The following is a 19,694-nucleotide window of genomic DNA, read 5'->3' on the forward strand; positions in this document are numbered from 1 at the left end:
AAATCCGTTTATCCAGTATCTCCGTATCTTCTCTTCGAGAAGGCCATAGCCACTAAATGAAGTCATGTCTAGTTTTACTAGCCATGCCTGCTTTATCTTCTTCTGGAACTTCTGCCAGTAAAGTCTTTTCTATCTGTCATCCTACAGTGATCATTACTTTTTAATTTGTTCTTTTTATCGTATTCCATCAATTATTTTACAGTATTTTTTGTGTTATGCTTTTTCTTCTGTCAGTGTCTTACTGCTTAGGTTTTTGATGCTCGCTCATCACAAAGCCCTTTGAGGTTTTAGAGGTATTTCCAAAAATGTCATGTCTGCCTTCATCTTTTTTGCCACCCTGTATTCTGTTCTTTTCTAAAATCCAGTTAGCTTTATTTCATTGCTTGCTTGCTATTCGTTTTATCACTTTTTTCTTTCTTTATTTGGTCTAGTCTTTCAGGTCAATAGCTTCTATAAAATATGTAATGTAACGATCTTGAGAAAGATGGAACAGATTGGGAGCAGGGGGAGGGGTAAATCTGAGTGGATTTCAATGAACCATAATATATACCTGAAATAAAGACCATTTAAATGCTGTTATTGATCAACTACTAATGAAAAATCATCTTGCATTTGTTTTTAAAATACTGGGGTTTCATGGTTGGAAATCTTAAAAATATCTTGCTTTTGAAAAGGGATTGTGATATTAACCAAACTTTCATTTCCTTTTTATGAGGCTTTGAACTGTAACTACTACTTCATTTTTGAAACGGGATTTAGCTTGTAAATCACTGGGGACTTTAAAAATTAAACATATATTTAGCTTTGATTCTAGTGTCTTGAAGTAGGAATCTTTGAATGATGACATGCAGTTTGCAGAAGCAAAATTGATTCTGTTTGTTTTAACAGAATTGATGCTTTTAATTATTTCCTTTCAGCACTTCCTCTCAGATTTGTAAATGTCCTGAAACTTGAGTTCGTTATAGGGATTTCCTCATTAGGTCTTGTGAAGACAATATGTCACATGCCAAGATGTGCTAGAAAACTTTTAAAACGGCTTCAATGCATAAGTACTGGTTTTTTAATACATTTCTTATTTTTCCTAGACATGTTCATAAAGGTTTGCTTTGATCAGCCGGAACTCATGAATTACTCTCTTCTGTTTTCCCAGGTGGCTCGGGTATTCTATTATCTTTGTGTAATTGCACTGCAGTATGTTGCACCATTGGTAATGCTCCTTCACACAACTCTGCTCTTGAAAACACTAGGTAGGCAAAATTGGATCAACAAAAACGTGTTGTGTTCTACACAGGGCTTTTATATTTTCAGCTTACTGAAGAGAATTAGAATGTGTGGGTACTTGCAATACAGAAATACATTGTCATTTCCTGCAATTTAAAACATACTGATGTGTGGCTTTTAAGCAGTCCTCTTCTGTTGCTGCTTTTGACATCTTCCAATTATATACTAATTTGTTTGACTTATTTCTGAGAAATTGTGTAATGCAACCAATTAAGCTGTTTACTTCTGTTGAAATATTCGTCGTTTAAAAAGTATTTTAAAAGTGAGCTGTATAAAGTACTGTTGATTTAACCTTATGAGCACCTGTTAAAGGAATATTTTTTCAGCTTTTCAATCTTAAGTAGGCTTTTTGTGAGATATGGGGTTCATTTCATTATTGGGAGATCTGATGTCGCTCTGCTGTGGTTTTGGGTTTTTTTCCTTTCTTTCTTGTGAGGGATGTCTTTCACAGCCTGCCATGCAGTCGTGGCGTTCTTTTGCAAAATGTCAACTGAAAAAGATAGGCTTTATTAGGCTGTGATTCATCCCGTTCTGGAGCAGAGGTCTACCTCTGGTGAGATGAACCATACCCACCTCTGGCAGGGGTCCCAAGGCAACTGTATCACATGTAGATGTTAGGATGTCAAAAGGTAAAATGAATCCTACCCTAATAGCTTACTAGTATGATCAGGCAGCCATGCAGATGAACACGGTTAGTATTTACTAAGTTATAAAAATGGCAATTTTTTTTGTGTGTGTTTGAAAAATACATATAAGATGATCTATAGAGTGATAGAAATAACGGAACTTGAATTTAATGCTACAAAAATCTGTTACTCGTTTCTTTTTAACAGGTAATTATTCTTGGGGTATCTACCCGGAATTGAATTCTGACACTCCAGTAGAAAACAGTCTGCTTCCCAGTTCAGTTTATTCTGAGTCTCCACCTGCTGATGGAAAGATGAAAGTAACTGTAGTACAAATAACAATGGCTTTGGGAAGCCTAAAGAATATTTTCACTCCTCTCCTGTTCCGGGGACTCCTGTCTTTCCTCACCTGGTGGATTGCTGCTTGCCTCTTTTCTACAAGCCTTTTTGGGCTTTTCTATCACCAGTACCTGACTGTGGCGTGAACAGGTCAACTGACGAAGGAAGTGTGAGGTCAAATACTAGATACAAACCCAGGTACCCCAGAGGAGATGAAGAGAAACGAAGAAAACTATATATGAAGAGAAAACATATCAGAATTTTTTTTAAACACTTCCTCTGTGTTCTCAGGGTGAATATTCTTATAATCGCAACTGGGTTTGTTATTTTTGTTACCCAAATGGTAGGTAACTAATTGAATTATAGTATCAGGACTGACTGAAGTTATTGTGTGGTAGGTGGTGGTGAGCATGCTGAAAAGATACGACCTCTGAGTATCTTGGTTTCCATAAACAGCAAGCCAACCTCAAAACTTTGTGTTTTAAGCATCAACAGTCAGTGACTGAACTGTTAGAAGGGTACTGGTTATAGTGATGGTGGCTGCCTATCGATTAAATCTTGAAACTGAGCCATACAATGGAAGGAGAAAGGGGATTTAAAAAAAAAATTCTGTTGGATAGCTATCGATCACTTTTCTCCGTGAAAAATGAAATAATCCAACAGGACAAAAGAGATACTGTATATTACAGTAAGGAAAGTTGTATAAAATTTAAATTTAACAGGAATAGATGTATGGACCTGACAGGTATTGCTGCCTAAATATTTTGCAGGAATGCTTGTGCAGTAAGAGGAGAGTTATAAAAAATATATTATTTCAGTCCCTGCAGTCATTTTGAAGTAATGGCCATCTGTATTGGTGCTAATATTGATCCACAGATTCCATTTGGATCTTTTAAATTTCTTCTTTTCAGGTAATAGATAAATTCCATTGAATTCACAAAATAATAGAAGTAGATTAGTGACACCAATCAAACATTTCAAAACAAAACAGTTTAATCCTGCTGACTGAGAGTGTATGTATCTGTGTAATGTACATATAAATATATATTATATATTAAATATATAATATATATGAAGTTATAAAGTATGGAAACTTTATTTTAAATTACTGAATGTATCTTACAGGGCCGTGGGAGAGGGATGTATGTGTATCTAGTAATTTCAAGATCCCTTTTGAAATGAAAATTAAATTTTTTTTGAAAGTTCAGTTGAAAGGGCTATTTGTTTTTGGTGCCTCTTCAAAGGTACATAGCTATACTAAAGAACTTACGCTCTTTTGGAAGAAAAGATCTACTTAAACTGTTAATCTTGAAACTTCTGCTCTGTCAGATCATCATCTTTTGCCACTCTAATCTGTGTTAACTTGGCCATATAGTAACAAGTAATATCTCTTGGCTTCAGAAATAGATTTTCTGTATAATAAAACAGCTATAGTAAGGAGAAGCAAAGCATTAACTTTACAAGTTTTGCTTAACTGGAGGAATAGGTTCCAAGTATGAAACCATTGCAAAACAAAGTAGAATGACAATTTTTCAGATGTTTTGTGTAATTGCAAAACAGGAATGGGGATTTATATGCAGTAGCATTTTTAAAAAGTTAATATTACACTTTGCAGAGGTCAGTGGTTTTTTTAACTAATACTAGCTGTTTTTATGTTAGTTTTTTTTCTCTTGAATTTGTGTACAGCTTTGGCATATAATAAGCATTTATAAATGGAAAAGCTTAATGAAATATTTAATACGTAGCAAACCTACCATATGGGAAAACGAACTGTCAATGAATGCAGAAAACCAAGAATTTAAGCTGGTGATAAACTATCTTACTATGTTGAATGCCTTTTAAGTTATTTATTAGTTTATTAAATTGCATTTACTGATACTGAGAAAAGATTTATGTACACCAGCTAGTACCTACCGCATGCGTTTGGGATGTTTGAGAACACCTTGCATGATCCTACCAGTTCCATTGCAGTATAATATTTCAGTGCTACTGCTGCTGTAAGCTTTGTTTTTTCACACCAACTTTTCATAACTAATGGGGATAAAGGCTTAACTGTGTGAATTGGCCTAAAGAAAAATATTTGACTTTATAGATTCAGATCTCGAAACGTTCAGATGAATAGAATGACAAAATATGACAGGTCCAGCAATACTGGCCCGACTTTCTGTTAGTTCGAGATGTATCATTACTAATAGAATTAATAGGGCCAGCTTTTAAGTTATAGTTAGGTATCCCAATGTTAATGTTTTATTCAGGAAAATAAAACAATATAGTCCAGTTTGATTCTGATGTTGAACTTCGCCGAAGAAGCTCACTATATAGGAGATGTAACCTATTGTTGCAATCTGAAGTATAGCAATAAACTTTGGATACTGGAGAAGACTTCAAAATAACATTAAGTAACAGCGTTTCTGTTGGCATAGGTAATTATTCTGAAAGATCGTAGGTAAAAGTGAACTGTAGTTATATACTATTGCATTCAGCAAAAGTAATTGTGTGTAGCTGAGCTTCGCAGAGCTTTTGGTAAGAGCTTACTCTTATTCTTCAGACGTCACACTGATCACAGTGAAAAATAGGCACCTGGATGTTGCTGGCGTTAAGATCAATGCTTCTGGCCATTGCTGTTCCATTGTTCCACAGAACTGAGTGGTTGACCTTCTGGTCAGCAGTCTGATCTGAGTAGGGGATGGTCTTTCTTTGGATCCATTTAATCCTTACATGAATCCAGGAGGCTTATTAAAAACTGAAATACAGCAATAAACGCCTTGGAAATGCGAGGTGACAGTGAAACTAGAGAAAGTGTATTGCTATGGTTGTGAGCAGTGCTTCGTACAACTACGTGATACACTCAAAAATGACTTCTGAAGTAAAATAGCAACCCTGATAGTCCTGACTTCCATGTATGTTATGTAGGCTTCAGAGGAGTATCTGCTCACTTCTTTAGTAAGTCCCTTTAAAACAGCAGCTGGCAATTTTTTTTTTTTCGTGGAGACCTTTATCAGCACCTGGGGGGCAGGGGCGGAAAGCATCTTGCAGAAATGGAAAAGCAGGTAAAACATGACTGAAAGGTTAGTAGTTTTTATTCAGGATTCTTAAACATTTTGTCTTGCTTTTTGCCCACTACGTACTTAATTTCTGAGAGATTTTAGAAGGAAAGGTGCCTTTGACAAAAAATCAATGTTTCTTTCTTTCTGTCTTTCTTCCTCAATTCAGATCTCCCTTTCTCACTCCAGTAATGTGACTTGTTATCTTGACTTCTTTTTCCTATCCACAGTTTTTCCCCTACATTCCCTACGCAGAACTGACTGGGCTAACTTAGTTCAGGATTGTATTTTGATTTTTATTGTTTTGGTTTAAATGAACCTATTTTTGAAGGACTAAGTCCTTTAATTAGTTTAAATAAATTTGAATTCCATCTGAAATATGAACAAACTTGTTAACGATTGTTTAAACACTGCACTTTTAATACAGAATTCCCTTTAGCCAAAGTATTAAGATAGTGATAAATCTCAAGTCTTCCAGCAAGTGCAGGGAAACACTTGGGCTATTTCTGAGCTTAGAGGAGTTGATTAGGAGAAGGAGAATAGATTATAACAAGCCTTTTCTTTGACTTTGCAGGCAGTGTTCTCAGGTGCCACTTGTCCTCTTTTGATACCTTCTCAAGCTATAGGATTTGCCAGGTTTTGAGGGATTTTGAGCTGCACAGTTTTTTCCTCTTCCAGACTTCTCTTGCCTAAGAACCAACAGATAAAGTAACGGGGGAAAAACAGGTAGTATCAGTACAAGAGAACATCCTTGTACAGAAGGACATGCTTTAGAAAATTCATTTCTATGGCAGTTGTTCTCCCTCTCCGTGGAGTCACAACTACTGGAGGATGTGTGAATAGAGATGCATGCTTACCTGGGTTCTAAAGTCGAACTTGCCTACGAACAAAAATGCCACCAAGATACATCAACACAACAATTAGGTAGCATAACCTCAGTCTATAAACTGGCTAGCGAGTACAGAAATTTCAACTAACTTCAAAGGAACGATTAAAAGTTTTGTACTTTGTCATAGTAACTACAGCTAAGTGGTAATAGAGGTCCTGGATGTAGTGCATAGAAAATTTAAAGTACCTGATCTTAAAACTGTTGGATGGCTCTGCAAGGTGAAAGCCTTATGCCTCTTTATTCTCAAAGTCCTGTGTTTTCCTTTTGAATGTTAGTTTGTTTCTCCAGAGAGGATTTTGAACAGTTTTTAAATGCTATGCTTCATGCTTTGTCACATGACACAATTTGCACATCGATTTGTTAGCCACAAAACCCCCAGACTTAACCCCAGAGTTCATTTTGTCACTACAACGTTACTGGAAAGTTTTAGTTAAGATTGAAGAATTAAATGCACAGTGAAAATGGAGAAGTTGAATTAGAATGAGGCCAAAGAAAACTGTGTGTTCTCTTGGAGAAATCTTTCTATTACAGCTGAGTAAAATCTTAACAGAGGAAGGCAACAGCAGGTCACTTGTATCCTAAATCAAATATTAAATGTGAATGTTTACCATTACGAGTAAATAAGACTGTTATTTTCAGCATCTGCAGCCTAAGCCCTGAATCCCAAATGCTAAACTAAGAGCAATATTTTGACCTCACTGATATTTACTCTCAAGAGCATCTAGGCAACAAGTATTGAAGCCGAATGTCTGATCTAGTTAAGCAAGCTGATGCAGAGTAGTCAGTCTGTGCTTCGGAGTGATTTTGTGCAACTTCTTTAGGAAGGTCTGCCATGCTCTGTGGCTTTGGCAGCGCGTGCGCTGAAGTGGGTGGCATGTCTAATCTCCACTCCTGGTACGAGACTGAAAGGTCTTCCTCCTCTGGGAGAGATCGTGAGGCCAAGGTGTTATTTCAAGGCTGCTTTTACTGACATCTGTGTATGCTGCACTTAACTTTTTCAGGTCTCACTGTGGACTGCCAGGAGAGTAATGCTGCACTGGACATTGTTTTGCATGCCAGTGTATATGTATTTTTATAACTTTGATTTCAATGGCGTTTTTAATGGAAATTATTTTTAATCCTGATACCATGGATCATATTTTCTTTTTTTTTAAATTAATATCAGTGCCTGCAACTAGAAGTCAAATACTTCTACACTAAATTTTTTTTAAAACTTGATGTCCAGACTGAAGTATTAACAAGTATGCAGTTTTATATTGAAGTGTGAAATCCACCTGTAAATACCAAACTTTTTCCATATGTGATCACACATCAGTCAAGAATCCTTACTCGGATTTGCAGCATTTCTCTCAACAACATGCTATCCGTATGACTCTGCTATTTACAAAACAAACAAACACCTCAGTAGAGTTTTGAGAGTAGCTTTTTACAACCCCCTTAGTAGTAGCCATTTCTATTTATTTTATGATGCTGCTAAGTATTTTTTAAAACCTGGCTTAAAATATCTTGTGCTTCAAGTCAATCTTGTTCTGTTTTCCTCTGTTCATTGTAACTCTGCTTCCCGTATATGTTCTAAGCTTCAAGAATGCGTATTTATAGTATTTTTGATAAAAACCTAGGACAAAGAAAAACGCACCAAAAATTTTATTCCGTAAGTACAGTTCATACCCTTGTCATGACGTGCCAACAAACAGTTTTTATTTTTCTTGTCCTCAGTCATTCCTTTGTCCCGTTGTTAACAGTCTTGCACGTTTTCAGTATGTAAGGTTTTCTAGGAAGAATACATGTGGGGAAATACTCTGTAATAGCAGTCACAGGAAACTTTGTCTAATGTTTCAGTCTTCCCATTTTATGTGAGCAAGTATTAATGTGAAGATGCTATCAAATAATTTAAGCCTAAAGTTTCTCATAAGGTAGACTTGTTACAAATTCCAGAGGGAACATCCTCCAAGTTGTAAATATGTTACTTTAAATATGTCTCTCTGTTGCTGGGAACACACATAAATTCAGTGTTGTTGTTCTGTTCTGTTAATAGTCTTTTTTTTGTCTTTTTCAGTGAAAAGCACATAATACTTCCTACTCTAGAACAAACCTAAGAACAAAAGGCTCCCTTTCCTTCATTTCAGTATTTGCCAAATGGGGAAGACTCTGATGTTATTTATGTAAATTCTAGCTTCTACTCTATCCCAGCCGAAACCAGGACACTTACTGCTAAATTACCGTTAAAATACGATTTTTATAGTTACAGCTTTACAAGTATTAAGACCGTCATGCTTCACAGCGTAGATGGTGTCAAATGGTTGTTGCATTATATTGACCTGTCCTGACTGGTGTTGCATTACCTGCTGTTTCAAAACAAATTGTCTTGTTTGCTTTACGCTTTAGAGGTTCATTGGGATCTGTGAACAGGAGAGCACAGCACATGTACTGAAATCTGGGGAGTTTGCTGTATTTTGGGTTGGGATTTTGTGGGCATTTGTTGGTTGATTTTTTTTTTTTTTTTTAAGTCGGTGTCGATAATACTTACGTACAATTACTACAAATAATAAACAATCTACAGTAACACTGCATTCTTTTTGTACCCTATAGACTGAAGTGCCTAACCGTGGGTGGTCTCTAGAAGACATGCTTTAAATTTTTCCGTGTACCTTTGTAGTTATTTTGGTACATAATAGAACGTTAACTTTTGGAAAGAAAATGCAAGGACTGCTAGCCCTGAAAATGGGGTTTGCTGTAAAATTATTGTTTCCTTACAGGTTTTAGTATATAGAATGTCCATGTCTGTTTATGGGTTATTACACATTGGAGGCAAATAAGATTTGGAAGAAATCTTTTCCATTCCTATTACTTTAATGATAGTCTAAATAGCTTTGCCCAATACCTGACTGGTAATACAACACCCCACTGCCACCTGTGCGTTCAGTATTCTTTTTTTGTGACCGAGGGAAAGAACTTACACAGCTCTGAAAGGGTTGACTTCAACAAAGTTGTGTCGTGACACCCTGGGCGTAACTTATGCCCCAGCTGCGCAGGCACACGGGTGACTTCAGCCAGGTAAGTGAGCTTGGAAAGACTGCACTGAAGTTCACCACATCCGCGCGGATTTGGGGCAGAAAGAGTACAAAAGAGCTGGATTGTAACGTGGCTGGCTGGCACTGAGCAAAGCGGGTCAAAAATGAAAAGGCACAAGTTACACCTTGTACCAAATCTGTAGAATGCTCTTAGGGTGTTGAATGGCGAAACCACCCTTACCTTCCAGCTGCTTCCCCGCCTCCAAGAATGGCAGGAGCTGAAGGTGAAACCTGCAGCGGGGAAATCAGGAGAGAGGAAACAGCAGGTGCCTACTCTTGAGCTAATTATGCATTGTAAATGTGAAGTGCTTGTGAGTTGAGATGGTGTGGATGATTCAAATCTACCAAAGGAAGCCTTCCTCTGAGGAAGGCTCATAAAAGCATTTTGAGCTTTTAGCTCTAAAAAGTGGCTGTAGCAATCAGTACTGTATATAGTACACTGTTTGGGAAAACTTGCTCCAGTAAGCTTACTAAACATTTCCTTACACTATGTGTAAGAAATTACATTGCTTTTTTTACTGTAGAGCATTTAAGAAGCTGGTTTTGTCTTGCTTAATGTTACCATGTATCAGGCAGCATTTTATTAAGGTGAAAATAGTAGGAATTGGTTTGTCATATAAACACCTAAATTCCTTTAACATCAGTAAATTTTGCAAAGTGAAGCAAGATTATACTGTCTTATTCCCCATTCGTTCTGTTGAAATGTTATAATTTAACTTTGTTTTTATAATTATTATTAAAATTAAATTTATATCTATTAGTTGCTAATGGTAATACCACAGCAAATCTAAGAGAAACTGTGATATCTGCTGTATATCAACTGCCCCATCAACTTGCTTGCCTCTGTAAAGCGTTGATCCGTGTTAGACATTTAATGTCTACTGCAGCGATGCTCATATAGTATTTTAGTATCCCTACATGTACTCTGCATGCCTTGCATTTGTGCACTGTAAAAGGATAGACTGTTTTACAGTACTCTAGGTTTAAAAAAAACCTTCCATTATTTTATATAGTATTTCCCATATCCAAAATAGGACAATTTCTAAAGCCAAAGATCAATAAATGTTTATTGTCTATCAGTGTGATTTTTTTTTTTTCCTACTTTGTATGATACATCCCACTTGTTATCAACTTGCGCAAAATCTCCGTGTTTGCCAAAGAACGTGTGGTAACCATCTTCTCAGTTTCTATGCTAGCCTAAATTGTTTACCTTTTTTAGAAATAATTGAGTAGACCATTTATCCCCTCCTTGTTTGGGGTGCAGCAGAATAAACAATTTTCTAGTATGTATGCAGATAACGTCTTATTCATATGAATAGCAGTTTACCCACAAAGAACCACTTACAGATCTAATATATATGTTTTCATTTCTGAGTGTTTCAGAGTTAAAATTTGGGAACAATTTAACTTCCTGGGAAAAAGATTGGCCGTACACCATGGTGAGTGGAGGAAATCCTGAGTTTCCCAGTACACTCACAGGATTTATCACCTTTCTTCTTGACTGTCACCCTTCCTGATAGGAAACCACTTAAAAAGAGGTTGTATTTGTGGTCTTAAAAAAAGAGAAGTAATGTGTTTAAAAACACCTTACATGGTGTCTTTGATTTGTTTCATCCTAACAGCACCAAGAAGGAATATTCTTAAAGTAATAACATCTTGTAACCTTTGGGGATTTTTTAGTTTGTTTTTTGGAATATCGGATTTGGTTATGCATGGATTTTCTTTCCATGTGTGCAACACGTACAGATGGATGATGCCAAAACTGCTCAGTTTTGCAGCAGTAAAAAAAAATCCGTGAGAAAACAGCCTCCTTTAACCTACAACCAAAGTGGTACCAAAGACCTCTTCAATTATAAAGGACAGTCCTGTTGCAGAGAGGAAAAATGCCCCACAGTCCCTAGGAAGAGCCAGTCTTGATTTTTGGGGTGGGGATTTGAAAGTGTACAAGGCATTTGAGCTGTGGGACCCCTCCTGAAAGTGATCAGCCTAGGTAATAGGGTGAGTTTAAAATCATGGTTAGGAGGAAGGTAATGAGCTATGGTGGGAGATTTGTTTGTGTCTCAGAAGCCATCTCAGCCTTCTGCTTTCTCCGTGCAACCTGAAGCTTGAGACTGCCTTGAGGCTCTACGATCCCCGAGACTTTGCTGTAGAATGTGTGTTTAGCCTGGCGTGTTCTTCTCAACGTTTTTTATAGTCCATGCTTCTGCTTTGGATAATGTATTGATGCTAGTTTGCTGCTTCAAAGTTCAAGTTAATAGTAGGTGCCAACACAGTGTAGGTGCTTCTCAAGACTTTTTTTCTAGGCTAGGTTTCTATGCCCTACGAAGTTTGTTGTGTTTAACCTTCGACAGGACTTTGGCTGGAGCCATAGTGAACACAATCAGGTTACTCGGGCTGTTGACTCTACAGCATCTTTTCTACCTGTGAAATGTTCAAGTGCTGCAGAGCTCAGACAATTGAGAAGTTGCCTGGAAAAAGCATCCATCCCTCTGCTAGCCACAGCCTTGACTGCCACAAAGGTGTGTGCTCTGCTCTTCCAGCTCTTCACGTTCATCTGCTCTGCAGCAAGAAGCTGCTGTGAAAGCCTTGGCAGCGTGCTCCTGGAATGGAAGTGAGCCTTTGGTTTCAAGGGTTATGTGAAGTCTTGCTTTTGAACCCACCAGCTTCACACTAAAGCCCCAATAATTTAAAAGGTACTCAGTGAGGAAAACTAGCAAAGCTGATCTCTGCTGTAAAGCACAAGCATGCATGATTCAATGTAATAGCCTAGGGACTATCCAACTTTTTGAAATGTTAATTTTAGCGGAGTATGCTGTGGGGTAGAGGAAGGCCTGGAAGTGTACTCCAGCCAAGAGGGCATCTGGTACCTGTCCTGTGCTACCTGGTCTGGGCAGGGCTGAGAAAAAACCGAAGATGTTGCTGTTTTGATTCAGATTTTATGAAGAATTTTCAGAGAAGATATAACACAATTTTTGTTGCTTGCCTGCTTAACAGACAGGCTATTGACTGGTGGACTGCAAAAGGGATGCAGCAGGGACTGGGACATCACTATTCGGAGGAATATTCAGTTTCCCTCTAAATCTATTAAAAAATAGAAAGTAATTTGTTATACTCGTTCTGGAGTCAATCCTGCAATATTTTCTGCTTCTTATAATATCTGAGTGTTTAAAGACCTCACTGAAACACTTGAGGGTTAGCATTTTGCTTTCCCAGGGGTGCAGCCCTGATGGGTCTGAGGGACAGGCGCCATCTCCGTTTGTGAACCGTGGGGCCACTTTGTAATTCTGTCGAAAGCCGAAAGGAAAATAAAGCATCTTTCTCTGAGTTATGAGATTCTCAAGCTACTTTCAATGATTCTGGGTAACCAACCCATGCCCATGTTCTTCTTACCTGTCAAATTTGAAAGCAGTTTTTCAGTCGGTGTAGAACGTGTGAGATTTCCCAAAATGCTCATTTTTACAGATGTATGGGGTATAGTGTGAAGCAGCCGTGCATATGTGAGAAACTAAAAGAATACAGGCTCTTAGTTGGAGTTAGATGTATCTGATCTTTCAGGATCACAGATGCCCAGTTGCTTCCCGCTCATTTGGGTTATACTGGGGATAGGACATACCTGCAAGTTTTGGTCCTGAAATCCAGTTTTCTTCCTTGCGTGAGCACGTGCTATTCCACTCCTACTCTGTTTTTGGTATCAGCCTGATTACAAAAATCTTCAGCCCAAACATCAGTATCTTGTCCAGATTGCCAGTGCCCCTCTCCTCTTGTTCACAGCGTGGGATTAAGCTGTTGCTGTCATCTCCCAGGCAGCACGAGCTCACAGAAGTGGGGAAGGGGATGTCATATATCAAGGAATTTGGGCTGCAATTTACAGAACGAAAGATACAGAAAGCCGTTGATCTGGACAGACATTTGTTGGCCCCAGTAAAGCATGACGTGGTGATCCGGCAATTCGATATACGCTGCTAAAAACCATCAGGGAGGTGGGGAGTGAATGTGTCTGAGATGTAAAAACAAAAGGGGTGAGCTGGAGATTGTGTTGTGTAGCGCAGGATAAGCGGGACCAATGCCGTAAAGCTGCAGGGTGAGGTGGTGTGCGTTGTTGTTGTTGTTCATGTGAAAACCTGGGAAAGCTGTAGAGGATTTAATGACTAGAAAAAATGACTTTTAGCGACAAATGTAAAAGGAACTCTGCGGAGTATCAAGGGAAAATTCAGAGGATGTCTGATGATGGTAGTTCAAGCAAGCTGTTGCGGTTGGTTTAGGATGTTTCAGTAGAAATTCAGAGGTTCCTTGTCTGTTACCAAAGTCTTCATAAACTGGATTGGAGACTTTCTCCCTTAGTAGCATCTATATTCTGTTAAATTTTTTTTCCTCACATATATTGTTTTTTCTTTCCTATCTTAGTTGTCACTGTGGAGTCTGCTCTCGAGCAGTTTTTAGCTGAGGGGTGTTGTTTTCAGCGGAGCAGCCTCCGCAGGTGCCGGCTGTGTCCCTGCCTGGGGGTTCCACCTTCGGCCAGCCCGGGCACTCGCCCCCCATCTCTCTGCATCCCGTACTCATGCCTCCTCCTCACCCAAAAGAGGGACAGCAGACACGTGCGCTCCCCCACGCATCTGCGTTTACAGATTTAGCCAATTATTACTGACCCCTCATATACTCGTAGGGACTTCTGCTGTGTTCTTGGTCTTTTTTTCCTCCTGCCCTTGACTGCAAGCCCAGTTCTTTCAACCCTCACAGACGATCACCTCCCAAGTGTTAATAAGACAGCCCTATTAATGTATCTCACAATTAACTCTGCCTCTCATTTGCAACAACTTTGCAACACTTGTTCTTACCTGGATATTTGATAATTCCCAGATTCTTTTATGCAGTACTGTTGCAAGACAATTATTTCCTATTTTTGTATATATGCTTTTTTCTATTTTATAAAATATAGTACTTGGCACTTTGAAATATTAATTTTAGACCATTTCTCCAATGTATCAAAGTTACTCTAAATTCAAAGTAATTGTAACTTGGATCTGTTAGATTCATTAAGTGTTTTCTACGCAAACATTCTAAGATCATGCAATCATAAAATCATAGGATAGTTTGGGTTGGAAGGGACCTTTAAAGGTCATAGAATCATAGAGTCATAGAATCATACAGGTTGGAAAAGACCTCTAAGATCATCGAGTCCAACCGTCAACTCAACACCACCATGTCCACTACACCATGTCCCTAAGGGCCTCATCTACACATCTTTTAAATACCTCCAGGGATGGTGACTCCACCACTTCCCTGGGCAGCCTGTTCCAAGGCCTGACCACTCTTTAGTAAAGAAATTTCTCCTAATGTCCAATCTAAAGGTCATCTAGCCCAACCCCCAAGATGCTAAGGAAAATATTGAAGCGTATTATCCTGATAGGAGTGTGCACACAGATGCATTATATATATGTTTACATGTCTGTGTGTTTATATATAAACACCACCCCCGTTATATACTCCCCATCTAACAGTGAAATGCTCATAGTATTTCTGCATCGTATCCTACGTGGTATGTATGTGCTTCATACTCTTAATCCATATATCCTAGTCTGCATATGAAAATTTCCTGCTGGATTGCCTCAAAGACCTTAATACAGGCAAGACAGATGGCATCTCTTACTTCGCCCTTCCCCGTCAGGCCAGTTGTGTGAAAGAAGGAAATTAGATTGGTTTGACATGATCTGTCCTTGGCAGATCTGTGTTAGCTTTCATTATCACTTCACCCTCTCAGAGTTTACAAATTGATTAGGAATCTGTTCGGGGGCTTTGTCTGGGTATTGAAGTTAGGTTGGGTGGTTTAATAACCCCAGTTACCCCGCTGGGTTGGACGTCGTATTTCCCTGTCTTCAGCCCCATGAAACTTCTTGTCCTCCATGAGCTTTTTGGGGCTGGTCAATAGTTGTGTGGTGACGCTTTTGGCCAGTGCGGTAAATATTCCAGTGACCTTCCTCAAGCACTCCTGATTAAATGCATCTGACTTTTCTTAATATTCGGTAGTCTTTTCTTTCTGTATCCTGGCCTGCCACCCTGAAAAATGAACAAAAAAGTTAAGGAGCATTCCAGCGGCTTATTTGTTTAATTTCCCTATTAAGTAATAGACAGCTATTAATTTTCCTTCTTATTTCCATTGTGCCTTAGATATTCTTAGCTTTCTTGGTTTTGACCCTGACTGCCTGTTGTAGGTTTTTTGTGTGCTGTTGTTTGGCTGCTTTTGTTCTGAGTTTGGTTACGAAAGAAATCCAGTTTTCTTCTTGCTCTCATTCCTTTTCTCCTTCCATGGTACCGTTATTTATTACCTCTCTTTACTCCCACTAGAGAAGTCACTTTTCTTACACATTTTAGCAAATGAGCCGTTGCAAGAGATTAAATATACTTAAGTCACTGTGCAGCATAAATTTATCCTTTTGGGACAGCATGTAAAGTCCAGCTTGGCTACCTTTCGTAAAAACCTCCAATCTCTGTCAGCTCCACAAGTTCCTGACGTTTGCATGTGTACAAAATAAAGTTATTCTAAAACACAGAAAAAGGATTCTTACTGCAGAATTAACAGTTGCTTTCAGTGGGATGATCTTTATTTTTACCAGATTTTGATTAATACGATGCTTTCCATCTGTGTTCTCTTAACTTCCCAATCAACACAAAAAAATTGTAAGTATTTTCTCTCCATTGCAGAGCTGTAGCAAAGAAGGAAGTAGCCTTCTGTGAAAGGCATTAAATAGGAATAAATATGCCCAAAGTCAGCCGCTGATGTCTCTGATGCAGACCTATGTTAAACAGAGCAGCTCTTCAGCAGGGCAGGAAGAAGTGCCCTGAAAGTTGGCCTGTTTGCCTAAGTGGATTTAGTAGTATTTCTGCTCTTTAACAAACAAATTAGGTTATGTTAACATCACTGTGAAATACTGAGAAATAAGTTTTGAAATGGTCAGGGCATGTGCTGCTTATATAAAATATCTGTCTTCAAATTTTATTTAGTCTCTACAATCCTGTTTTTACTTCCATCTTTTGTTTCTTTTGATTCAACTGCATAGAAGTGTAAAAGGTTTGTTTTTCACAAGCTCTTTGCTGGGAGAGGGATATTATATCTGAGAAAATGACTACGCTAAGCCTTTCACGTACAAATGTTTCATATACTTAATAAAAAATAAAATTGTCAAAACATTGAAAGAAATTTTGTCTGCCGGTGCTTATGTGTTTCAAAGCATGTTCTGTTGTAGATGAAAGTGCAACTGGTAGAGACGGAACATATTTATTTACATTGTTCTGTACTCAAATAAAAATGCCAGGTGGCAGCATCAGTGTGAAAATACTGGATTTTAGAAGCAGCATCGAGGAAACATATTTTGGTTATAAGAAAAGCAGAGACTGAAGAATACAAGTGCATTGAGGGTAAGTTACTGGTGAAGTGAAGAGGATGAGGAAGGTGGGCTTAAACTCACCTGCTGACGTATCTGCAACCGTAACATTTCTGTCCTGTTTTTTCTGCAATAAGAAAAGTCCTTAGGACACGAGCAAATCTTGCCCAGACACTTGACTTGGGCCAATATGCTTCTCAGCCATGTGGGACTTGTCTCCCTGTCCTCCGTGAGGCTTTTCACAGACTTTCTCCCCAAAAGATCCCCCCACCTTTCCGTGGCATAGTCAGTTTGAGGACCTTATGTGGTTTCGTGCAGTGAAGGCAAGAAAAAATAAGGCAAAGCTGTGGAATTATCAACTTTTAAATTTTGTTTTAAACTCTATTTTAAAATTACCTGACTAGATTTCACAGTTTTAGTGTCTCTTTAGCCTGTTTGCTACCTGGTGTAAAATTAAATGCAAGGGAGGAAGGGGGGGATAGAATCTGGGTGCTGAAAAATGGCTACAGCTGGTGCATGTGAAAAATGATCACTATGCAAATGACCTTTCCTTTAGGAAATTTTAAAATAATGAAATCACTTTAATATACTTCTAGCAGATCATTCAATTAAAAGGGTTTTAAAATTAAGTTTCCGCCGCTGAACAAACAAAATTGCAATGAATCTGAATTAGCAATGCAAATAGTTTGTTTAGTGGGTAAATATTAGACCACTGTGTGGTTAGGACCGAGGAGAGGGAGTTTTACAGGGCAAAGTATTCAAGGCTGTCCACTTCAAGGTGAGCTCTTAAATCCGAACGGAGCCCCTGGTCTTGTTTTGCTGCACCGGTGGCTTTTAAACTTGGGCATCTACCTAACTGGCTAAGCACAAGCAAATTGATACTGGATTTAGATGTAGCAGTGTGGGCCCAGCAGAACTTACGATTGAATTCTTCTTTATTTTTTCCCTACGAAAAATCATCCGTTAGCTGAGGGCTGGGCATTGCCCCGAGGACGAGGAGCAATCCAGGATGCAGCAGGTTCCCCTCCTACGTCCCGGGTGGAGATGGCGTCGTGGTACGAGATCCACCACGTTCGCGTGAGAGTTATTCCAGTTCTCCTCATTCCTGCTGCATGTGTGGTTCCCTTTCACAGGGCTGGTTTTAAACTCTTGAGATACCTGGGGAATGGTTTGCTTATTTTTACCTGTATTTGTTGTTTGCTTATTTTTACCTGTATTTTCTTTCTTATGCAGTCTTCTGTGGGATTCCCGTTCTGGTCCTGCTTCATCTTGTGCTTTTTCTTGTACTTTGAGTGAATTATGCTATGAAAGCAGTTTCCTTTTAACCTGTATTTCTGATAAATTCTGATATTCTGATAAATGTATGTATATGTTTTACACACTATGTATGTGGAAGGTTTGTAAGGGAATCTGGGCACTGGTATGCTTGCTTAGTCCCTGCTGAATCAAAAGGGATGGGTTTTGATTAATTTGGGAAAGGGAGGAAACTTTAATTGAAGTTTTTGCAATTTAGTGATTAGTTTATTCTGTCGTTTGATGCAAAATATAGTTCTAAAATTAGTGTGAAATACTGGTTTTAAACTCGCTTGTAAAAGCCAAGAGTAAGCACATTTAAAAATCGATTAGAGTTGCATGAAGCTGTTCCCTAGAGCTTTGAACTCTGGTGCATATGCCCTCCCAGCTACCTTCCTCGTTGCTGTTTTGCCCGTTTAGTTTGCAGCTGGCTCACCTTGTTCATTTGTGCTGACCTAGTTTATCTGATTACTTTAGTTGGCCATGGCAGAAAAGGAGAGAGAAAGGGAAAAAAAAACAAAGCAGCAGCAGAAAAAAAAATGAAGCTGCTGCTTCCAGTTCTGGCCAGGCCCTCGTTTTTCTCCCTTGCAGCCATCTCCGTTGTTTCACATCTTTTAAGCGTGAGATTGCTTATACACCACACTGTGTTGCTGCGTTATAATAAGCTTCAACAGGACGTCTCTCTTCAGGCCTGTTCTCAGGGACAGAGACACGAGGATTTCTGCAATAACAGCGTATGCAGAAATGCACATACTTGGCAACACATGTTTATACTTCATCAGTCTGCAGCATGAGAGGAAGCAGTGTTTTAATAAAAAACAAAAGCCATACTGTTCAAGGGACTGAAATATTTGTGAGTTAAATGAATAACTGTGGCAAAACCCGTGTTTTCTTATCATTTTGAATTTCTTTTTTGAGAGTAAAATTTGAACTATCCTATTCCCATCCTTCTTTAAGTAAGAGTTTTGGATTTTTGTAGTTGATTTTTTAATTGAGGTTGGATATATTTTCATGTTCTTCTGAGCTATTCTGGAATTTCCCCTCCCACACACCAATATTCTTTTGGTTTAGTGGCTAAACTGAGATATCGATTATTCACACAACTTCCTAGTTATGAACGTCTGACCTGGACAATTCAATACTGCTCTCTGCTGTGTGGTGTGAGTTATAGGAAAAAAACATTAAGTTTAACATATTTGTTAACATATTTTCAGTACCCAGCACAACATGCTCCAAGTGTTCATTTTCTCCTGACCATAAAACACTTTCTCTACTACAGGAAAATCTCTGGAGATTGTTCACCCCCTTCATGGTGTTTTCTTTATTCATGGGGTGGATATTAAAGAAAAAGTTTGTGATAGCTTAGCCAATGTTGCATAAGATAACTGTGAGGTTTTTTTATCCACAAGGTTTTTGGAATTTGATTACATAAGAATGCAGAAAAGGGATTTTTCTCCTGTGTCCTTATGACCATTTTGGGTTTTTTTTGCGCTTGGTGAATAACAAAAATGACAAGGGAAAAACAGAGAACAATTTCATACCTGAGATTGAAGGAGTTGATTACAGTCATTTTGATGATGTGCCTTTTACATGTCTGCAGTGGTTAAGAAAGACTTTATGGTTTTGGAGCATGAGCACTTTAGAGTGATTCAAAATTATTGAAGAGCTACAGATTTTGTAAAGTGCTTCAATTTGTTAGTGACTCAAGCGGCACTGTAGTGAGTTTTGTAGGGCTTTTACTACGGTCGTATGCACAACCTATAAATGTTTTT

The 19,694-nt window shown here is 38.4% G+C and overlaps 1 protein-coding gene across 3 annotated transcripts in view; it reads left to right on the top strand.

Annotated features, from left to right (window-relative positions):
- TMEM161B (transmembrane protein 161B) overlaps positions 1-16,367 on the top strand; it is a 56,875-nt gene extending 40,508 nt beyond the window's left edge. For 2 of the 3 annotated variants that reach the window (XM_075137254.1, XM_075137252.1), the window contains 2 exons: positions 1,151-1,247; positions 2,115-8,732. In XM_075137254.1, coding sequence (XP_074993355.1) covers positions 1,151-1,247; positions 2,115-2,392 — 375 coding nt within the window. In that variant the 3' untranslated portion in view covers positions 2,393-8,732. Of the gene's footprint in view, positions 1-1,150; positions 1,248-2,114; positions 8,733-11,659; positions 11,862-15,949 lie in introns of those variants that run through there. The other variant, XM_075137253.1, reaches the window with a different exon arrangement.
- The last annotated feature ends 3,327 nt before the right edge of the window (positions 16,368-19,694 follow it).

The sequence above is a fragment of the Calonectris borealis genome, chromosome Z (genome assembly GCF_964195595.1).
Source record: "Calonectris borealis chromosome Z, bCalBor7.hap1.2, whole genome shotgun sequence".
Classification (NCBI taxonomy): Eukaryota; Metazoa; Chordata; class Aves; order Procellariiformes; family Procellariidae; genus Calonectris; species Calonectris borealis.